The following is an 18,565-nucleotide window of genomic DNA, read 5'->3' on the forward strand; positions in this document are numbered from 1 at the left end:
ATTTACGAAGTACCTCTTCTCCCCTTGAAAAAAATTGCAGAGCAAGGGCACGGCAATTACAAGGGCACGACATGACAATGAAATCACAAAGCAAGGGCACGACAATGAAATGTAGAGATCACAAGGGCACATCAACGAAATGCACTGATCACAAGGGCACAACAACTTTCAGAGCTCTCCACCCTCGTTCGAAGCTCTCCACATCTTTTGCGCGCAGCTCTCCATGATCAAAACAAATGGGGAATAATTTATGTCTTGTTTTCTTTTTTTTTGTTTATACTCACAAGGGCATCACAATTACTACGCCAACATCGGTATTGCAACGACATCGGGGACAATTGCAATTTAAAAAAATGAAAATCACCACAAATTACACCGTTGTCGCAATTTGACCCCAAATGTTGTAGTGTGTTACAAATCAGGGCTAGCTTGGATTTGAGTTGGATCTTGAGAGATCTTGCAAAATTGTTACTTTCTTTGTATATGGCCGCAACCCGAGAGGCCATACAGTTGGTCAAGTTGGATGTAAATCTTATGATTCTATTATGAGAGTTGGCACTATTTTAGATCTAAACCTTTGTGTTATTGTTTATATCCCATTGTGTGCTTATTTGTTGGAGGCTAGGACATCTCCTTTGAGGATTCTCCTACCTTGCACTAAATCAAAATGTGTCATCTTAACTAGCAAGCACTTGCTTTGCGCAACCATTTTTAGCTCTCCTTTGTGTAGTTTGGTATATTAGGACCTCCTATTGCATTTAATTACTTGAATCAAGGTCTTTCTTCTTTTAATTTGACCTAAAACTCTAATGTGGCTCTAATTTCTATGTATAACTCTCCATTCATCCCTTCAATCCCAATATTCGAGATTTAAATGCATTTCTAACTAATTTTCCCACATATTTCACCGCATTTCTCTTGGCCTCATCAATACTTCCTAGGATTAGGGACTTTTACCTTGAGTTTTGCACCTCTAGCTATAGGTCAATCTCAACCTATACCTATTATAGGTTGAGGTTGACCATCTCAGGACGTATATTTTAATCAGCTCCCAGGTTTGATGCAAAATACTGGTCTTTTCCCACCTAGTTGGCCCTTTCAATTCAATCCCTAAAATTGGTTTAGAAAGGAGCTCTTCTCAATTCATTTGAACATCCACAAGCAATCAACCAATTAAGCACTCAATCCAAGCGATCCACAAGTTCTATATGCATTCCATGCTCGAGCAATCAACCAAGTGCATTCTAAGAGTTTTCAAACGAGCAATTAATACTTCTTCCATTATTCAAGCATTCAAGATCTTCAACATTCATCATGCATTTCCTCTCCTAGATCTAGCTTCTTTCTTCATAGGAGATAGTGGAGTTGACCATTAGGGAGGAGATCTACACAAGTCGTCTTCTTTCATTCATCAAACAAGGCAAATTATAAGCATCCATTAATGATGCTTTGTCTTACATGATTTTATTTTATTTATGTGTTGAGTCAAGGCTATTGCATTAACATATTTGATCATATATTAAGTAGAACTTTATATGTAGATGAATGAAGGAACTAGATCTCAGACTTAAGATTGTACTTCATACTAAGACAAGCACTAAAATGCTTACAACTTCTGGTAAAAACTGTCTCCTTACCCTTCCCTTTAAGAAAGGAATAACACTGAAAATATTGGCACTGATACAAAGTACTTGTATGAATTTGAAGAGCAAGAACAAGATGTCCTCTGTATATCACATTCAACACGGCCCGACATTCACTTTCAAGAATAATATATTCCAGATGATACCTACAGCTCCTCAGCTGCAGCTCTTAAATTACATGGTAGCTAACAGATATAACTGCAAGCTACTATATAAGAGTGTACAGGAATTTCAAGAAACTTTTGTATGACTATTATTACTGTTAATTGCAGAAACTAAATAACTTTGGAGGTCATTCAAATATAATACACTGACTTGTCCAGCATGCATGGTCCACTGCAGTATTGCACCAGATCAGATCTCTTGATCTCACGTTGATCTTTTGGCCTCATCAATATCTGAAGATGTGTAAATATATGGTGAAAGAAAATTGACTGGAAGATCAGAAAATGCTAAACTCCACCTGTAACTACAACCATCTGTGAAGCTCATTGTTGGTGAACATCAATTTCATCCTGCCAATGCTACGACTGATAGTACAATCAGATTTTTCTCATGTAAAATGTTGAGCTAAGGAAACCAAAGGTCACCCCACTAACTGAATAGCACTATGGTCATTATAAGGAAAATCCCAAGCAAGGCTGACAACTAGCTTCAAAATGTGAGTATTCAAAACCCATTAGGCATTCTACACTTTGTCAATACATTCTAGTCGCCCTGATGTCAATGAAGGACACAATCTTGATTTGTCAGCTATACGAACATTATACTGCTCATAGACCCTTGCACGATTCTCTGTCCACCACTGTTCAGCTTGCTTCTCACTGAACCTTTTCCGGCTGCAATTAGTTCAACAAGAGAACAATTGTTATTTAAAATTTTACATGACTGTAATGTCAACCATATATAGGAAAAGTACCAAACTATTTGTTATAGCACATACCTGAATCTTACACGTTTCAGATCTTTGCCACCTCCTGGCAAGGTTGTGAGTGTTATATAGACACCAGGTTCATCTTGCTCAACCCACTCCGTCTCTTGTTCATGCTCATTTTCAACTATGGCTCTATTCCCAGATCTTGGTCCTTCATCAATACTTTGAGCTTGAAATAAAACATTTGAATCATCAATCAATCTAACTTGATTCAATGACACAGAACGCTGCTTATTTATATTAGAACACCCATTTCCAACTGCAGGGCTAACGGTACCATTGGAATCTGCATCTGATAAGGTTGAGGTGCTGTTGAATTGATAGCCATGGGTATGACCACCATTGAAATCTGGGGAGACAGTAATATCATTGGAATGGGAGTGATTTAAACCATTAGAAGTGTATGCAGGCAATGAACCTGGTTTGTTGTACCGATATGTTCCTCCAGGTAATCTTTCTGCCATTTCCTTCAGCTGTTTAAATAGAAAACAGTAATAATATTAGAGCTCGGCTATTACAAAAAATCAAAAGTGAACATCCCTGCTAAAGAATACCAGAAGTTCAGAAAAAATCTATACAATTATTTTGCAAATCTACCAATACACTTCAAATATTATTTTAGCTTAAAGATGAAGTTCACAAACATAAATCTCACAAGTCATCAGCTATAAATTTAGTTCTTATCTGTTTGTCTAACAAATGGATGTATAAAAACCCCTTGTCTTTGTTTCCTTAAAGAATAGCATTGTCATGGACCACGTAGATTATACTCTAAAATCCTAAATACAATGACTTAGCTAAGTAATACAATATTTCTAACATTTCCCTACTGTTTCATTACATTTCAAATATTATAAAAAGAAGCCCAAATGTCTACTATCACTTGATTAACCAGGACGTCCACAAAGTTCACAAAAACTCAAGGACTGGGGCCAAAGGTAGAACCCATGAATTGAAATAACAATAGCCAGTGCTGAATCCAATTCTTGATGTGAATTGAGATGTTGCATTCACAAGTACAACACTTCTTTTGTGAATCACGACATGCTCACTATACACAAATAAAGTGCCCCTGTGAATTGAGATGTACTTTACATCCAAAGGTACAAAACCAGGGAATATATACATCCTCAAATGAAAAAGTTGCTCTTGATGCCAAGGGGAGAGAATAATAAGATCTTGTGCCTCTGAAGCAATGCACTCACTCTCTGAATCAGTGAGAAGATAATGCAAGATGGGAATTGTCTTCCATCCTCTTCCAGGTTCTCTAATCTCCTCTTTGACTCCTAAACTGTCCAATGATCTGTTGCATGAAAGTCTCTGAAAGCTTCATTAGATGTAGCACTAGTGTCTCCTCGAGTAAAAGTTGTATATGATGCATGCATATAATGTGTCGCCATGATTGAAGGCAAACAATAGGTTGCTGGATTCAACTGATAATGCAACCTTACAACAAGACCCTTTATCTCTGTATACAAAATCAAAGACTCTACAGAGGGAAAATTATTCTTTCTATCATCCATGTATCTGAAATGAATTCATAGTTCAAACCCCCAAAATGAGTAGTTACATACCTCTATGTTGAAACATAAACAGAAATATTGTGACATCAACCTGAATTTTTCATCAAAAGAGCTTATTAACAAGACACCTATGTATTATAACTTGAGAGCCATAAAGTTTTATTAAAAATTTTAACCAAACGCTTTGGAAAGTGATACAAAAATCAAGCCCTTGTACATCGAAGGCCCCCACAAAAGAAAAACTGTATGTTTCTTCTCAACTATTTGTACACCTAGGATGAGGATATTCTAACTGTATGTACATTGGATCTCTGCACCAAATAATGAAACAGTAGCATCCATTTTTTGGAGTTAGTTTCAATTTTCTAGCCCAAATTTGATAGGCATGCAGTTCACTGTAAAAAGAGTGATTGCAAGCCCGAAAAAAATTCTCAATCAAATTCATTGAGGCTGCAATTCATACTGCAACATCCTTGAAATTGCTTGGAAGCCCTTGAAAATATATTTAATCCAGAAGGAAGTGAAAAAGCTCCCTTATCAAACATTGTCACTATTTGGTTATGCTGGAACAAAGACTTTAGGACTACACATCTTTTCAACAAAACAATGCATTTTGGAATAAAAACCTTACTTCTAGATGTCCCTTCTCAGATCCATCTCTTGTTTCCTAACAACCTTGCTTTCACAAAATTCAAAAATAAACAGATCCATAGGAGTGCCACTCATCTAATTTTTTGGCAAGCATCCCAAACCAATCTAATCTTATCACCACTACCAATAAGCAAGAGGATACAAATGCATTTTGTCATTGAAAGCACATTCATCAGCCTAAATATCTTTCCAAAATCTAATCTTATCACTCCTACCAATCTTCCAAGATAGAAATGTTATGAGAAAATTACTACAGACCCTATGAAAATTCCAAATGCTTGAGCCTAAAGGTAAAACACAAGTTGAGTCAACAAATTCTCCGGATTCCTCTCAGGAAATTTGGCCTGCAAAACTAAGCTCCAAAGTATTCTCGTTCCTCATAAATTCTCCAACCGAATTTGGCACCAAGAGCCACATTCAGCTGCTTAAGATTCCTGATGCCCAGACTACCAAAACTCTTAGGTCTGCATATCCTTCACTATTCTTTAGACACTTGGAGTCTTTTTACAACAACTATCACTATCTACATTATTTTCCTATAGAGAAACAACATTATAACCTTAAATCTCTATTAGCCAATTAACCAGATGGCACTTCTCTAGGCATTTTAGGGCCTCATACGTTCCAACTAACAAGCTTCATAATTTCTTGTTCATAGGGAAGTGCTCGCCTCCATTTTTCACAAGCTTAGTCAAAGATTCTTGCATTCCTTTCCACCACATCATCTTTTTTTCCACCTCTGACATCGTTGCATCTTACATCCATGGTTGCTTCTTGTGTCATTTGTTCTGCCACTTCTTTTGATATCCTATCATTTATTGTGATAATCTTCCATGAGTTTTACTTGTCTTTGTCATTCTCATTTATTGCCCATTGGCTATCACTTCTAGCAAAAGGTTGCTTGGAGTTGTCAAGATCACCACATTCCAGAGTCTCCAACGTAGTAAGTGTTAGGTTTAGAGCCAGAATAGCATAAGATGCAATATGCTGAAAATCAAAATCACACAAGAACAAATTATCCTGGGAAAACCCTGCACTTGAGAGTTAAAAAACCCAACCACACCAAAATAGATCTTTTATTGAATGCACAAAATCTGGATACATTACTCTCGAACTTAATCAGCTGATAAAACCAAACGGGATTGCTAACTCTTAACAATAAATAGAAGCATGCCCTTTTAACAGTTAGAGCAACACTGAAATGATGAACGCGCTAAGCTTTATAGCTTATACAATCCATACTAGGCCTTATGTATCTCACAGATACTAAGAACAAAATGATGAACACACCAAACTTTATAGATTCTTTGTAATTTCCATTTTTTGGGACACTAGAAAATTTCAAGTCCAACTTATAAAAAATTAAAAGAGACTTCGGAGTTCAATTAAAACTGTTTAAAAAGTCTATTTTAATTAAAAAGGGGAAAATGGTGACAAAGGGGAGATAAGACGAAAGACCAGAATGGGAATATGAAGAGTCGTCCTATTGCGCTTAAAAGGGGAAGAGAGAGCTCATTTTCAGCATGGCTGGATATTGATTTGGTTTGAGATTTCTCTTGGAGAAATTAAGGAAGCTTCAGCTTCTATTCAGAATTCGAGGACGCAAATCCTCAGATTCTTCTTGGGTGGATTGGACGTAGCCCCAATTTATCATCTGCGGTGAATTTGCGATTGAGTTCACAGGTTGCATTTTAGGTACATTTCTGGTTATCCAATCTGACTGTTATCACTGTTTTTACGATTGGATTGTTATTGTATTGCTGAATATTATAATGCAATAATATTTTCTGGGTATTTTATATGAGCATTTGCTGGTTTTAATGGCATAAATTCTCTGTTATTATTTCTGAAAATTATTGAGCAAAATATTTTGGAGAATATCTAGGGAGGATATTACATTATTCAATACATACTAAGCCTTATGGATCTCACAGATACTAAGAACAAAATGATGAACACACCAAATGATCATGTACAGAACATAAACAGATGTCTGAAGCAGATGCAACAATAAGTCGAAGCAGTAATGTCTGTAGCAGACCTGTTCAACATCATCAGTCTAAAAAAAAGAAAGACACTATCTTTCACCATTTCCAGTCTCTGCTAAAGATCTTCTTTTGAACCACAGACAACATATGCAGAACTAATCACACGGTAATGACACTCAAAATGTTATACTGCTGAGTAATACCATACAAACTGTCTTTGACCCGCAACTCAAAATAACCTCACAATGATCACAAAGAGAACACATCATTTTTTTGTCCCTATGAACTCCAACTAAATTGTTTCAGTGATACCCACATAACTCTAGTACTTGCAAGATACAACTCGATTCTACCTCGAGGGACAACAACAGTTACCATGCCGTTTTGTATTCCTTCAAACATAAGGCCCATGCAATAACTAAGAAACTGAGACACTTGGATTCCCATCGTGGATGACTTGGATGGTGGGGGCAAATAATAGGAACCAATCCATTCTGTACAGTTCTGCAGATCCTGAGATTTGATAACAGGCTTCAAGATCAGAACAGAGTTAGGCTTACAATGAACCTGATATAATTTGTATGTTCAGGTCTACATATGCGGATATATATAACAACTGCAGATCCCGACTGTATTCACAAATTTGAGTGATGAAACTGCTGCTATGAACCCGTGGGAATATGAATACTTGAAGATCAGACTGTATGTTTACTGTGTCTCCAAACTGCATCCATAACCTGCCTATATATTCTCTTTAGAGGGTGTGTCCCTTAAGGGACATAACCCTTGGCATAAACTAGTAATTAATTATCTCTAAGCCGCTACTATAAACCAAATGTTAGTTAGATCTAACTAAAATTAGTCAAGGATAAACTAAAACATTTAATTCCAGATCGCCGGCACCTATAGAGCATGTATAAATTATTACAAATGCCATTCTTGAGAATGTATAAGGAGAAGAGTCAAGTGCGATCTGCACCATTAGACCTGAGGATTATCAAGGTTAAATTCTAAACACTCCCTCTTAACCTGATAATCCTACAGAGAGATCATATCTAGCAACATCAATACAGATGTTAAGCAAGAATTAATACTCTATATCTGTCTATCTCTTCTTAGCATGTAGTATCATAGAACACATGATACAAAGTCATATTACTAAGCCTGTGATATGACAAATCTTGTGACTCATAGAAACTGGTATTTCTAAATCACAACTAGATCTTGAATTTAACATCTACCAGAATACAAGATAAACCCGAAGAATTTCTAGAATTCTTGCTTTATCCAATTTGTGACCCATGAATATACCAATGTCAATGTCACAAGACGATCTAAAATTCACCTAGATATTACAGTAAAATCTACTGTTAGGACATTATCTAAGAGATCGTCACCTCTCATAATGCCTTCTGCACAAGTATTCATTATTTTAGAGATTGTCACCTCTTAAATAATGATTACATATGGTGGAGCCCATAACAATCAATAGCCTGACAAAATAAAATTTATTATTTTATTAATAATCAAAGAGTACAAATGAATTACAACTCAACCATACCAAGTCTCTTTTTGAAATGTTCTATCTTTACTCTAGATAGAGGTTTGGTGAGTATATCTGTTGTCTGATCTGCAATACAAATGTATTCCAACTTAACAGAATTCCTGTCTACCATATCTTTTACATAATGGTAAGGAATTTCAATATGCTTGGATCTGTTATGGAAAATTGGATTCACCGAGAGCTTGATGGAACTCTAAATATCACATGAATGATTGTAGGATTCATGGCTTGCCCAAATAACCCCACAAGTAACTTTCTCAGCCATACTGCTTCTCGAGAGGCCATTGCTGTTGCAATGTATTCAGCTTCTGTGGAGGTCTAAGCTACTGAAGATTGCTTTTTGCATATCCATGAAATCATAGCTGATCCTAAACTGAAACAACATCCTGAAGTGCTTTTCCTGTCTTTAACACTTCCTCCCCGATTTGAATCGGTGAATCCATGCAAGTCTAAAGCAACTTTATCATATTTGAGTCCATAATTAAGAGTGCCTTGTAGGTATCTCATAATGTGTTTAACAGCAACTAGGTGAATCTCCTTAAGTTCACACATAAACTAACTTAAGGCATGAACAGCATAGCAAATATCAGGTCTTGTATTTACTAGGTACATCAAGGACACAATCATCTGCCTGTAAAGAGTAAAATTGATTGAAGGTGATTCTGCAGCTACTTCTTTAAGTTTATGCAAATTGGTCTCCATTGGAGAAGACATAGGCTTGCAATTCCACATTTCAAATTTATTCAAAATATCTTAAGTGTACTTTCCTTGATTCAACATGATACTATCAACATTCTGTCGTACTTCCAATCCTAGGAAGTAATGAAGAAGACCCAAGTCTTTCATCTCGAATTCTCCGGTTAAATCTTTCTTGCACTAATCTATAAGATGATGATCACCTGTGATTAATAAATCATCAACATATAATATCACTATTACCATACCATCTTTATCTCTTTTATAGTATAAGTTTGGAACAGCTTCATTCTTAGAGAATCCTAAGCCGCTGAGATATTTATCAATCCTTTCATACCAAGCCCTGGGAGCCTGTTTAAGCCCATAAAAAGCTTTCTTGAGTCTGCATACAAAGGTGTTAGGATCATGGGTTTCAAATCCTTCTGGTTCCTCCAGATAGACTTCTTCTGAGATCTTTCCATTGAGAAATGTTGTCTTTACATCCATCTAATGTACCTTCCATCCCTTAGATGCGGCAATTGCTAAGATAGCTCAAACGGTAGTATATCTAGCAACAAGAGCAAAGGTTTCTTCATAATCAATCCCTTTTTTCTGAGAAAAACCTCTCGCTACAAATCTAGCTTTATATTTCTCAATACTCCCATCAGCTGCAAGCTTTATCTTGAATATCCATTTGGAAGAAACAATGGATTTTCCTTTTGGTCTTGGAACTATTTCCCAAATATCATTTTTCATAATTGATTGATATTCTTCTGTCATTGCTTCTTTCCAAGCTGGATGTTTAATAGCATCAAAAGGATTGGTTGGCTCTATTTTGGATAAATCAATCATATTTGTTGTATAACCAGAGAATCTTTTAAGTCTTTTACTTTCTCTGACTAATTATGAAGGTGCAGCAAAATCTTGAGCTGCTTCAACTGTTTTTATGGCCCAAAGTGGTCTTTTGTTTGAATTTTCCTCAATGTTCATATTTTCATTTTCGACCTCTTTTAGGTTCTCCCTCTGGGATTCAGATTCACTAATTCTTTCAGAATTTGATGAAGGAGAAGGCTCGTTGGAACTTATGGCTCTTTTGAATGCAAGATCTTCCTCAAAGATTACATCTCTGCTAAGTTCAATAGTTTTCTATCCAGGTATGAAAATTTTATATACTTTAGAAGTTTCACTATACCCTACAAGGATACCTTTCTTCCCAAATGGTTCTAATTTGGTTCTCTTTTCTTTTGGAACATGAATGTATACAGGACATCCAAAGATTCTGAGATGACTTATATTAGGTTTTATTTTAGTAAATACTTCTTCAAGGGTCTTATCTTTAAGATAGGAGTGAGGGCTTCTATTCTGAATGTATACACTAGTACAAGAGGCTTCTGCCCAAAGATAGTATTCTAGATTTTGGTCAAAAATCATAGCCCTGGCAGCTTCTCTAATTGTCCTATTTTTCCTTTCAGCTACTCCATTTTGTTCAGGGTTATAAGGAACAGTATACTCCCTCTTGATCCTTGATTCTTTACAAAAAAATTTAAACAAGTTTGAGGTATATTAGGGTTTTAATTTTATGTCCTAAAAAATTCAGTTAATGCTTTGAATTCTTTAAATCTTTGTAAGATTTTTTCTGATTCTTTGCATTTTAAAAAATAAATCCATGTTTTTCTAGAGAAGTCATCTATGAACAAGACATAATACCAGAATCCTCCAAAGGAGGGAACGGACATGGGTCCACATAAATTTGAATAAATTAATTCTAGTACATTATTTGTTTTCCTAGTACTACATGAAAAGGACTTCTAATACTTTTACCCAGGGCACACAATTTGCAAATACTAGGGTGATCTTTGTTTAATTTTGGTAATCCAGTAACCATCTTTTCCATAATAGATAGGGTTTTAAAGTTTAGGTGCCCTAATCTTCTGTGCCATATTTTGTTTGAATCTTTAGCTTCATGAGCTAGGGCTTGAATAGATCGACTGGATTCTGTATCCAACTCATACAAGTATCCCTTTCTTTGACTAATTAATTTAGTTTTCTTGATGGAAGAGTTTTTAGCCCAAGTTAATACTTTTCCATCTACGAACGCCACATTGTGTCCATCATCTTCAAGTGTTGTTATAGAGATTAGGTTTCTTTTAATTCCGAGTACATAGAGTACACCTTTAAGAAGAAGAGTATTTCTTGTTTTTAGTTTCAAAGTGCAGTTTCCAATTCCTTCAACTGAGTGTGCAGAGTTATCACCAATAGTAACTTCACCGTTAACTTTCTCTGATAAGGAATCTAGAGTTTCTTTGTATCCAGTGATATGCCTGGAAGATCCACTATCTATTACCCATGCCTTATTTGAGATTTCATTTGATAAAGAGGAATACAAAACACGATTCTCCGGATCATAAGTTTCTTCTTCTCTAACGACATTTGTACAATTCGCTTGTTGTTTGGAGTTTTCTGGGCAATTAGATCTATAGTGTCCAAATTTTTCACATTTGAAACACTTTATTTTTTATAGATCTTTCTTGGGCTTTCCATTTTTCTGATTTCCCCCTTTCTTCTTGAAGTGTTTTTTCTTGCATTGTTACCATGTGCTGATGTTGATAGCTATATCCGTTGAAGCTCCCTATTGCTTCAAGATTGCATTTACATAATTTGATTCAATCGAGAGAAGTAGACCACCACCAGCCTTTGTTGTCTCACTCTAATATAAACATTGCTATGTCTAAAGCCACTAGGATCCCATGTGTTGTGATGTGGAGCCTAATCAGACTCAATTAATTTCTCTCACTTTACTTGGCACGGTTTCTCCCAAGATTATTACTACGGGGATTTGGGGGCCAGCGCTCATTGCGAGGCCCTGGGGCAAAGCCCCACGTGTGCTCCCTATCACAATACAAGGCAGGGTCAAGGGGCAAAGCCCCTATTGGGTTTTTGGGGGCAGCACAACTCCCCCAAAGCCAAAAATGAATTTACTATTGTAAAAGGCGTCGGCTGTTATTTTTTCTTTTGGATGACTTATTCTAGCCCTAATTTTGTAAGCAACAAAAGCTTGTATAAAATGGCTTAGGGTCGGGGATTTCATAATGTACGATGATATTGTACCTTCTTGTGACGGTATTGAGCTATAAAGGATTATGGATTGTAATCAAATTGTAATCACTCGATAATAAGAACGCTGGACTTGTTGTTTGGTGGACTTAGCCTAGGGATTGGGTGAACCACCTTAAATCTTTGTCTTGTGTTCTCTTATGTGCAATTTATTATTTTTTGATATTGGTTATGTTTGCATGTAATTGTTGTTTTTGTCCGTGGTTAATCCTAACACCATGGAAGCTAATAATTAAGCAAATCGGCACTCTGATCCAAAACCTTTGTGCGATCATGCACACCAATCTCTTATGGAATCTCATAACTCGTGGTAAATCATGTTGCTTCCTTGAGGATGGTCTTGCATCAATGCGGATCCAATGCCTTCACCAAATGCATCAAACTCCTACATTGTTATTGTACCAATCAGCACTACCACCGTGCCTCAACAATCCCTTAGTACCAGTTGACAATACCATCGTGTCAACTACCACTACCACTATACTAGTCGACGTTGTCATCATGCTAATTGGGACTAATGCTACTGTCCAATCGACACTGACATCGTACTCGTACTAGTCAACACTACCACCGTGTCAGTTGACACTACTATCGTACTCATATCGATCGACACTACCATCATTGGCACTAGTGTCATGCTAGTCGGCACTGCCACTATACCCGTATCAATCGACATTGCCACCGTACTTGTGAAGAGTAACTCTCCATCAAGCTTTCAATGCTCCACTTTGATATAAACATTGCAATGCCCATAGTCATCAACATCCCACAAAAGCCAATCATAAAACACATCAGAAATTTGATCGATTTCTTCATGTGATCATGCGCATAAAAAAGATCACTAGTAGTGTCTATCTCCATGCAGCCTATTGATTAATGTTGTCTTCAAGGCAAGCTCCATGCAAGTATCTTATTCAACCTTGCTTTTGACATGTAGGCTTAGGTTTTCTCCACTTCTAGGGGTAAATATAGATTCTTGCATATCCTAGTGTGGCTCTTCATTTTCCTTATGTAGTGCATCACTCTTGTTGTCGTCACCAACTTCCTCTCACTTATGCAAATAAGACTAACTTTTCTTCACAATGCTTATGCTTGAATTAATTACTGCCCAATCTACATGCCACAATTGAAGGAATACATTCTAGATTACAAACAATCAATAGCATAAAATTGATACGTTGGGGTATTACATCCATTTCCTCAATACATGAAATCACAATATTCTCCATGGCAAAGAAAATCTTATTATTATGATGCTTCTTTACTATGATAAAAAATTTATGAAACATGTCGTTGATCAAATCTTGCAATCCTAGATCTAAGAGGAGATTACTTTGATATTCACACAATTCTCCAGTATTCTAAATCTCTTGGCAAGTGGATCACTAACAATATCATCGAGGCTCTCAAAGTTGTCAATAATCAAGGGAAATATCTTTGTGAGGGTGTCATCATCATACGTTGCTTAAGGAGCCATGATTCTCAAAATCTCACTCGATAATGCTACAATTGCCAACTTAATTTCCTTGTCATGATGTCTCAACAAATTGGGTTATCTTAAGGTGACTTTAATAGGAGCAAGGATCCTCTGTATAAATCTTGAAGCTGATTTGTCCACCTCACACAAACATACTTCTAATATCTCTAGAGGAAGGTCAAAACCAACACTAAGTTCCTTTCCTATCTTTTGCAGTGCCTTCAACCACCATTGTTCATCGCTATTGGGCACCATGGTGTGATCCAAATCCCAAAATCTCTCCATCATCCCAACAAGCTAACAATACCACTAGCTCTAATACCATGGTGGTGTTCCAAAGCCTTCCCTCGACACCTCTCAACTTGTACAATAATTATCAATTAGTGTACAACAAAGTTGGTCACTCAACAAACTAGGTTATCTTAAGGCGACCTTAATAGGATCAAGGATCCTCTCTATAAATCTTGATGGTGATTGCTCCACCTTACACAAACATATTTCCAATATATCTAGAGAAAGGTCAATACCATCACTAAGTTCCTTTCCTATCTTTTGTAGTGCCTTTGTGTAAATTAACACTATCGCAGTCACTGATTATTAAACTGCTGGAAACAAATTCACAACTAATATCGAAAAATAACACAATTGCAACTTCACCAATAAAATACAGAAAGAAATCAAAACACGGATAACACAATATTTTTGGACATTAACCCCCAAGGGAAAACCAATTCTGCAGATGGAAAATATATTAACTTCAGCAAATCAAGAGATACAAAACTTCTTGCCTCTCACTGGCAGAATTTAGACAACCTCCCAATTTCTCCCGCTGATATTCCCCACTGCTATCCCCAACACTATCACTGCACCCTTGCTAACACTGCAAGACTATTTGTTATCACTGCAAACTCATTTGCTAACACGACAAATGTTTCTACAATTCTTGTTGTTCTCTATTCTGTTCTGTGCTCCAAAAGCCTCCCTTGACCCCCTTTTATACTACTTAACCAAGAGGTTTCTAGTTGCTTCTTGATAAAGACAACTCAACCAAAAAGTTTCTAATTGTTTCCTAACCAAGAAGTTTCTAGTTGCTTCTCGATTAAAACAACCTAACCATTAGGTTACTAGTGGCTTCTAGGAGTCAATTAATTAACAAATAATTATCATAACTCTTAACAATTATTTGCCAATTAATCTCATGTGGACAAACAACTATCCAAGCTACCTAAAACTAACAACCTTCAACCACCGTTGTCCATCACTTTTGGGCGCCATAGTGTGATCCAAATCTCAAAATCTCTCGATCATCCCAACAAGCTGACAATATTACTAGCTCTAATAGCACTATGGTGTTCCAAAGTCTTCCCTCAACACCTCTTAGAGCCTCTCAGCCTGTACGGTGATTATCAATTGGTGTACGACAAAAATAGTGTGAAATATGACAATTTGCCCGTGCTTTCCAAAGGTCGTGTGGTCTACCTAAAGGGTTGTGAGGTTTTCACACCATCGCCCCAAAAATTTTGGGGACCCCCTTTTTTCGGTTGCCTTAGCAAATTTTTCGGAATTATCCAAAGATTTTCGATTGAAAATTTTACAACTTGGATGTCTTCGAGCCAGGAGGGATTTGATTTGGTTTATTTTTCGCTCGGAACGTAACTTGATTTTTCCAGAGCATGTAATTTTATCCTTAGGCCAGACAAAATTCAAAGAACAACATTTTTCAATGGTTAAAACAATATCCGACAAGATAAAATTGCAAATTTTGGACTAAGATGGATTTTGAATAGCATTTTCAAAACAAAATTTGGTTAGATTTAGTCATTTCGGAAAATCTTGAATATTTTCGGTGAAAAGAAAATTTTTGATAGTGAAATTGAAATTGAAGTTTTGAATTTTGACTACTAGGAAAATAATTTATTTTGTCAAAAAAAAAAATTGCATTGCAAAATTGAAGTTGGATTAAATTGCAAAATTGCATTAGTTTGCTTGAAATTTTGCCTACAAGATTTTAAAATATTGAAGAAAATTGGTAAGTTGGAATTGAAAATTGATTTTAGCTTGCTAAATTCAATTGTAATGATAGTTTAATTGCCAAAACGTTATTAAATGAAAATTTTGACATCTCTTATGCTTACCTTGTTTCTATTTTGCAATTTTTTATCAAAATTAGCAATTAAATGAGCCAATTTCACTATGGGCTAAAAAATTTTAATGTTGCATTTAAATTTGGGCCATTAATAAAGGAGCTAATATAATTTTGCTTTCCTCCAGGCAAGTCGGCCAAGTTGGAGAGACAAGAAAATTTGGTATAAGAATTGGTTACATCTAAAGCAGAATTGATTACACAAAGGCAAGAAGGGAGTTACCAAGGTGTTAAAGCTCACCAAGTCAAATTTCAAATCAAAGTACGGCGATCTAATTGTGTTGTGGCTCAAAGTATGCAATTCGAGAACTGGATGTACTTCTTTATTGATGAAATTGAAAATGAAAAGAGAAAATTTGATTGGGCTAGAACTATAAGCGAAAATTTAGAGTTGCAACTTAGGACAGTGCAAAATCAAAAGCAATTCTATATGGGATCCTATCTTTTCTATCTGATTGCAAGACTATATGAAAATCCTGGACTTAAGGCCTTAGGAGTGATTGGCAATGGGTCGGAGCCATGTTTGGTGCATGAGTACTATCCACAGCTTCATTTGCACAACACCAAAGATTATAAGATGTTTTATGATGCCTTTGCCATGAAGACAATTAGGATAACAAGGGACACCTGCTAAGAGGCTCTCATCAGAAGCAGAAGTAAAAGTTAAGAAGTATGAGAGTTGGTTCATCCAATTTCCACAATTTACGTACATTAGAGTGGTAGGAAGTACAATTTGTCCCAAGAGACTTCCAAGGTACCCACCCGACAAGATAGTTTTGATGGAGTTGGCAACACAACTTGAGCATTATGACAAGATGATGAAACTTAAAGGTGAGACAGGGATTACCTTCTCATTTGGAATAGGCAATGATACTTGCCCCAATCCTATCGCCTTTGCAGCTGTAGAGAAAGAATTAGAATGGTATCATCTAGGATGATATAGAGCGAGACAAGGATTCGATCCTAATGGTCTTATCAAGGCATCTCATGAAAACACATTCAAGCATATTCCTACTATAGAAGATTTTTGGGCCAATGCACAGGATGACTTTCATGTGAGGAAGCTAGCTTTCTCAAGGTTGTCAGTGGGCATGATGAAGGCAATCAGATGGAGAGGCCTTAATATTCCCAATCAACTAGAAGATGATGAAAATGTGCTAAGAGGAGATTATGATACAGTGGATGGAATGGAGTTGAGTCCAGTCGATTAGGACGATCATCAGGATCCTTCCTTCAAAGCAGTTACAAGGACAGTTGATCTACACACTAAGTCGTGGTACAATGAGAAGTTAAAGAAATTACAAAGTCAAAAGGTACGCCTTACTTATGAGAAGATGAAACCAGAGAAAGGTCTAGCGGAGTCAGTCGAACAGAAAGGTGGAGGCACTAGCCAACAACAAAGAATAGTTAAGAGCAAGAAGAGAAGTTTGGAGGTTGAGAAAAATAAAGAACATCACGAGCCTCCAGCAAAGAGACGGAATGCAGCACCGTCAAGGGAGAGCATAATTAAGGCTAGAGGCCAAGAGGATAATACAAGTGGACAAGGGGCTGCGGTAGAGGTGAGCTTTGATTTAGAATCAATCGATTACAGCAACAGTATCGAGTACTCTCCTCCCTCAAAGAACCAACATGGAGATGATGTGACAGTCACTAATGAAGAAGAGGATAGGCCAATTGATATTGAGGAAATAAGCTAGGCGCCCAAGGCCGTTGGTGATGCTTTGCTAATCGAACCGAATCCAAATTTTGGGAGATGCACTGCACCACTATGGTTAAGGAAAATACTTATGCCAAGAGGCGAGGTGGTGACTACTCGAACAACTAAAGATATTCAAGGGTTAGTGGAAAAGGACGACAGTGAGAAACAGAAACAAATTGCAAAAACGGTGGCAAAAGTAATTAGGAGCGACAATGAGGGTCACCGAAAAGTTCAGATTGCTATACCAAAGGTTAGCAAGGCAGTAGATGAGATTGTTGCTCAAGAGTATGAGATGGTTGAGCATAGCTTGGGAAGAATCATGGATGACATGGAATGTAAGCAGATCCAAGAAGGCATGGTTTCAATTAGAGAAAGGCTGAGGAAGGAAAATGAGAGGATTGTGAAGTTGGAGGCCAAAAGCAAGTATTGGAGAGATTGCCAGCCTATCCAATAGTTGCATCAAGCAGCCCTTCCACAAGACAGCGCGAACAACACAAAAGAGATACCAGCTCAGCTACATGAAGTCAAAGATTGGACCAGTGATATAATTCAGGATGGGTGAAATTTCTTGTCTCGACATTCAGGTCATTAGTGGCCATTAGAGATAAATTTAGGACATTTGAAGGTGAGTGGAAGGATTTCCCTCCAGTCAAGGACTTAGCCATTCCCAGGCTACAGGCATTTATCGAGCTACTGGAGAGATATTTGGAGAAACCAAGTCGGTTGATGAAGGAGGAATGACTACGATGGAGTCTTGGTTTGTTGCCTTGACCATCAGATTGAGGATACTTGAAGAGATACGGAATGAGATTGCACAACACAACCCGGGTGTTGACACTTCCATTTCAACCATAATAAGCAATGTTGGGGCTGCACTTGATTTTGAAGATATCAAATAGGAGAACGTCAATGAAAGAGAATTTGGATCAAGATTGGATGAATTAGGGAAGGTTGCCATCAAAAAAAAACATTTGGGCACCCTTGCCTCCCTCAATGCCTTTATCGGATATGCGAAAGAGTATGAGAAGGATCATGAGAAGACACTACAAGTGGCGAGCAACATGATGAATTCAGCCGAGCTCAAGATGAAGCACACGCTTTTCCCTCCCATGAAGGAAGTCAATGACAGGCTAGCCAAGTTCATTGCCTTGGCT

At 37.0% G+C, this 18,565-nt stretch overlaps 1 protein-coding gene across 1 annotated transcript in view; it reads right to left on the reverse strand.

The window, feature by feature from the left end:
• Nucleotides 1-1,561: 1,561 nt before the first annotated feature.
• Nucleotides 1,562-18,565, reverse strand: part of LOC149535177 (PH, RCC1 and FYVE domains-containing protein 1-like) — a 117,892-nt gene continuing 100,888 nt past the window's right edge. The window contains exons 9-10 of the mRNA XM_089807319.1: nucleotides 2,587-3,050; nucleotides 1,562-2,482 (exon numbers count right to left, since the gene is read on the reverse strand). Coding sequence (XP_089663445.1) covers nucleotides 2,332-2,482; nucleotides 2,587-3,050 — 615 coding nt within the window. The 3' untranslated portion in view covers nucleotides 1,562-2,331. The remainder of the gene's footprint in view (nucleotides 2,483-2,586; nucleotides 3,051-18,565) is intronic.

Source organism: Cupressus sempervirens, chromosome 10 (genome assembly GCF_028749045.1).
Source record: "Cupressus sempervirens isolate cs-2001-9-10 chromosome 10, ASM2874904v1, whole genome shotgun sequence".
NCBI classification, from domain to species: domain Eukaryota; kingdom Viridiplantae; phylum Streptophyta; class Pinopsida; order Cupressales; family Cupressaceae; genus Cupressus; species Cupressus sempervirens.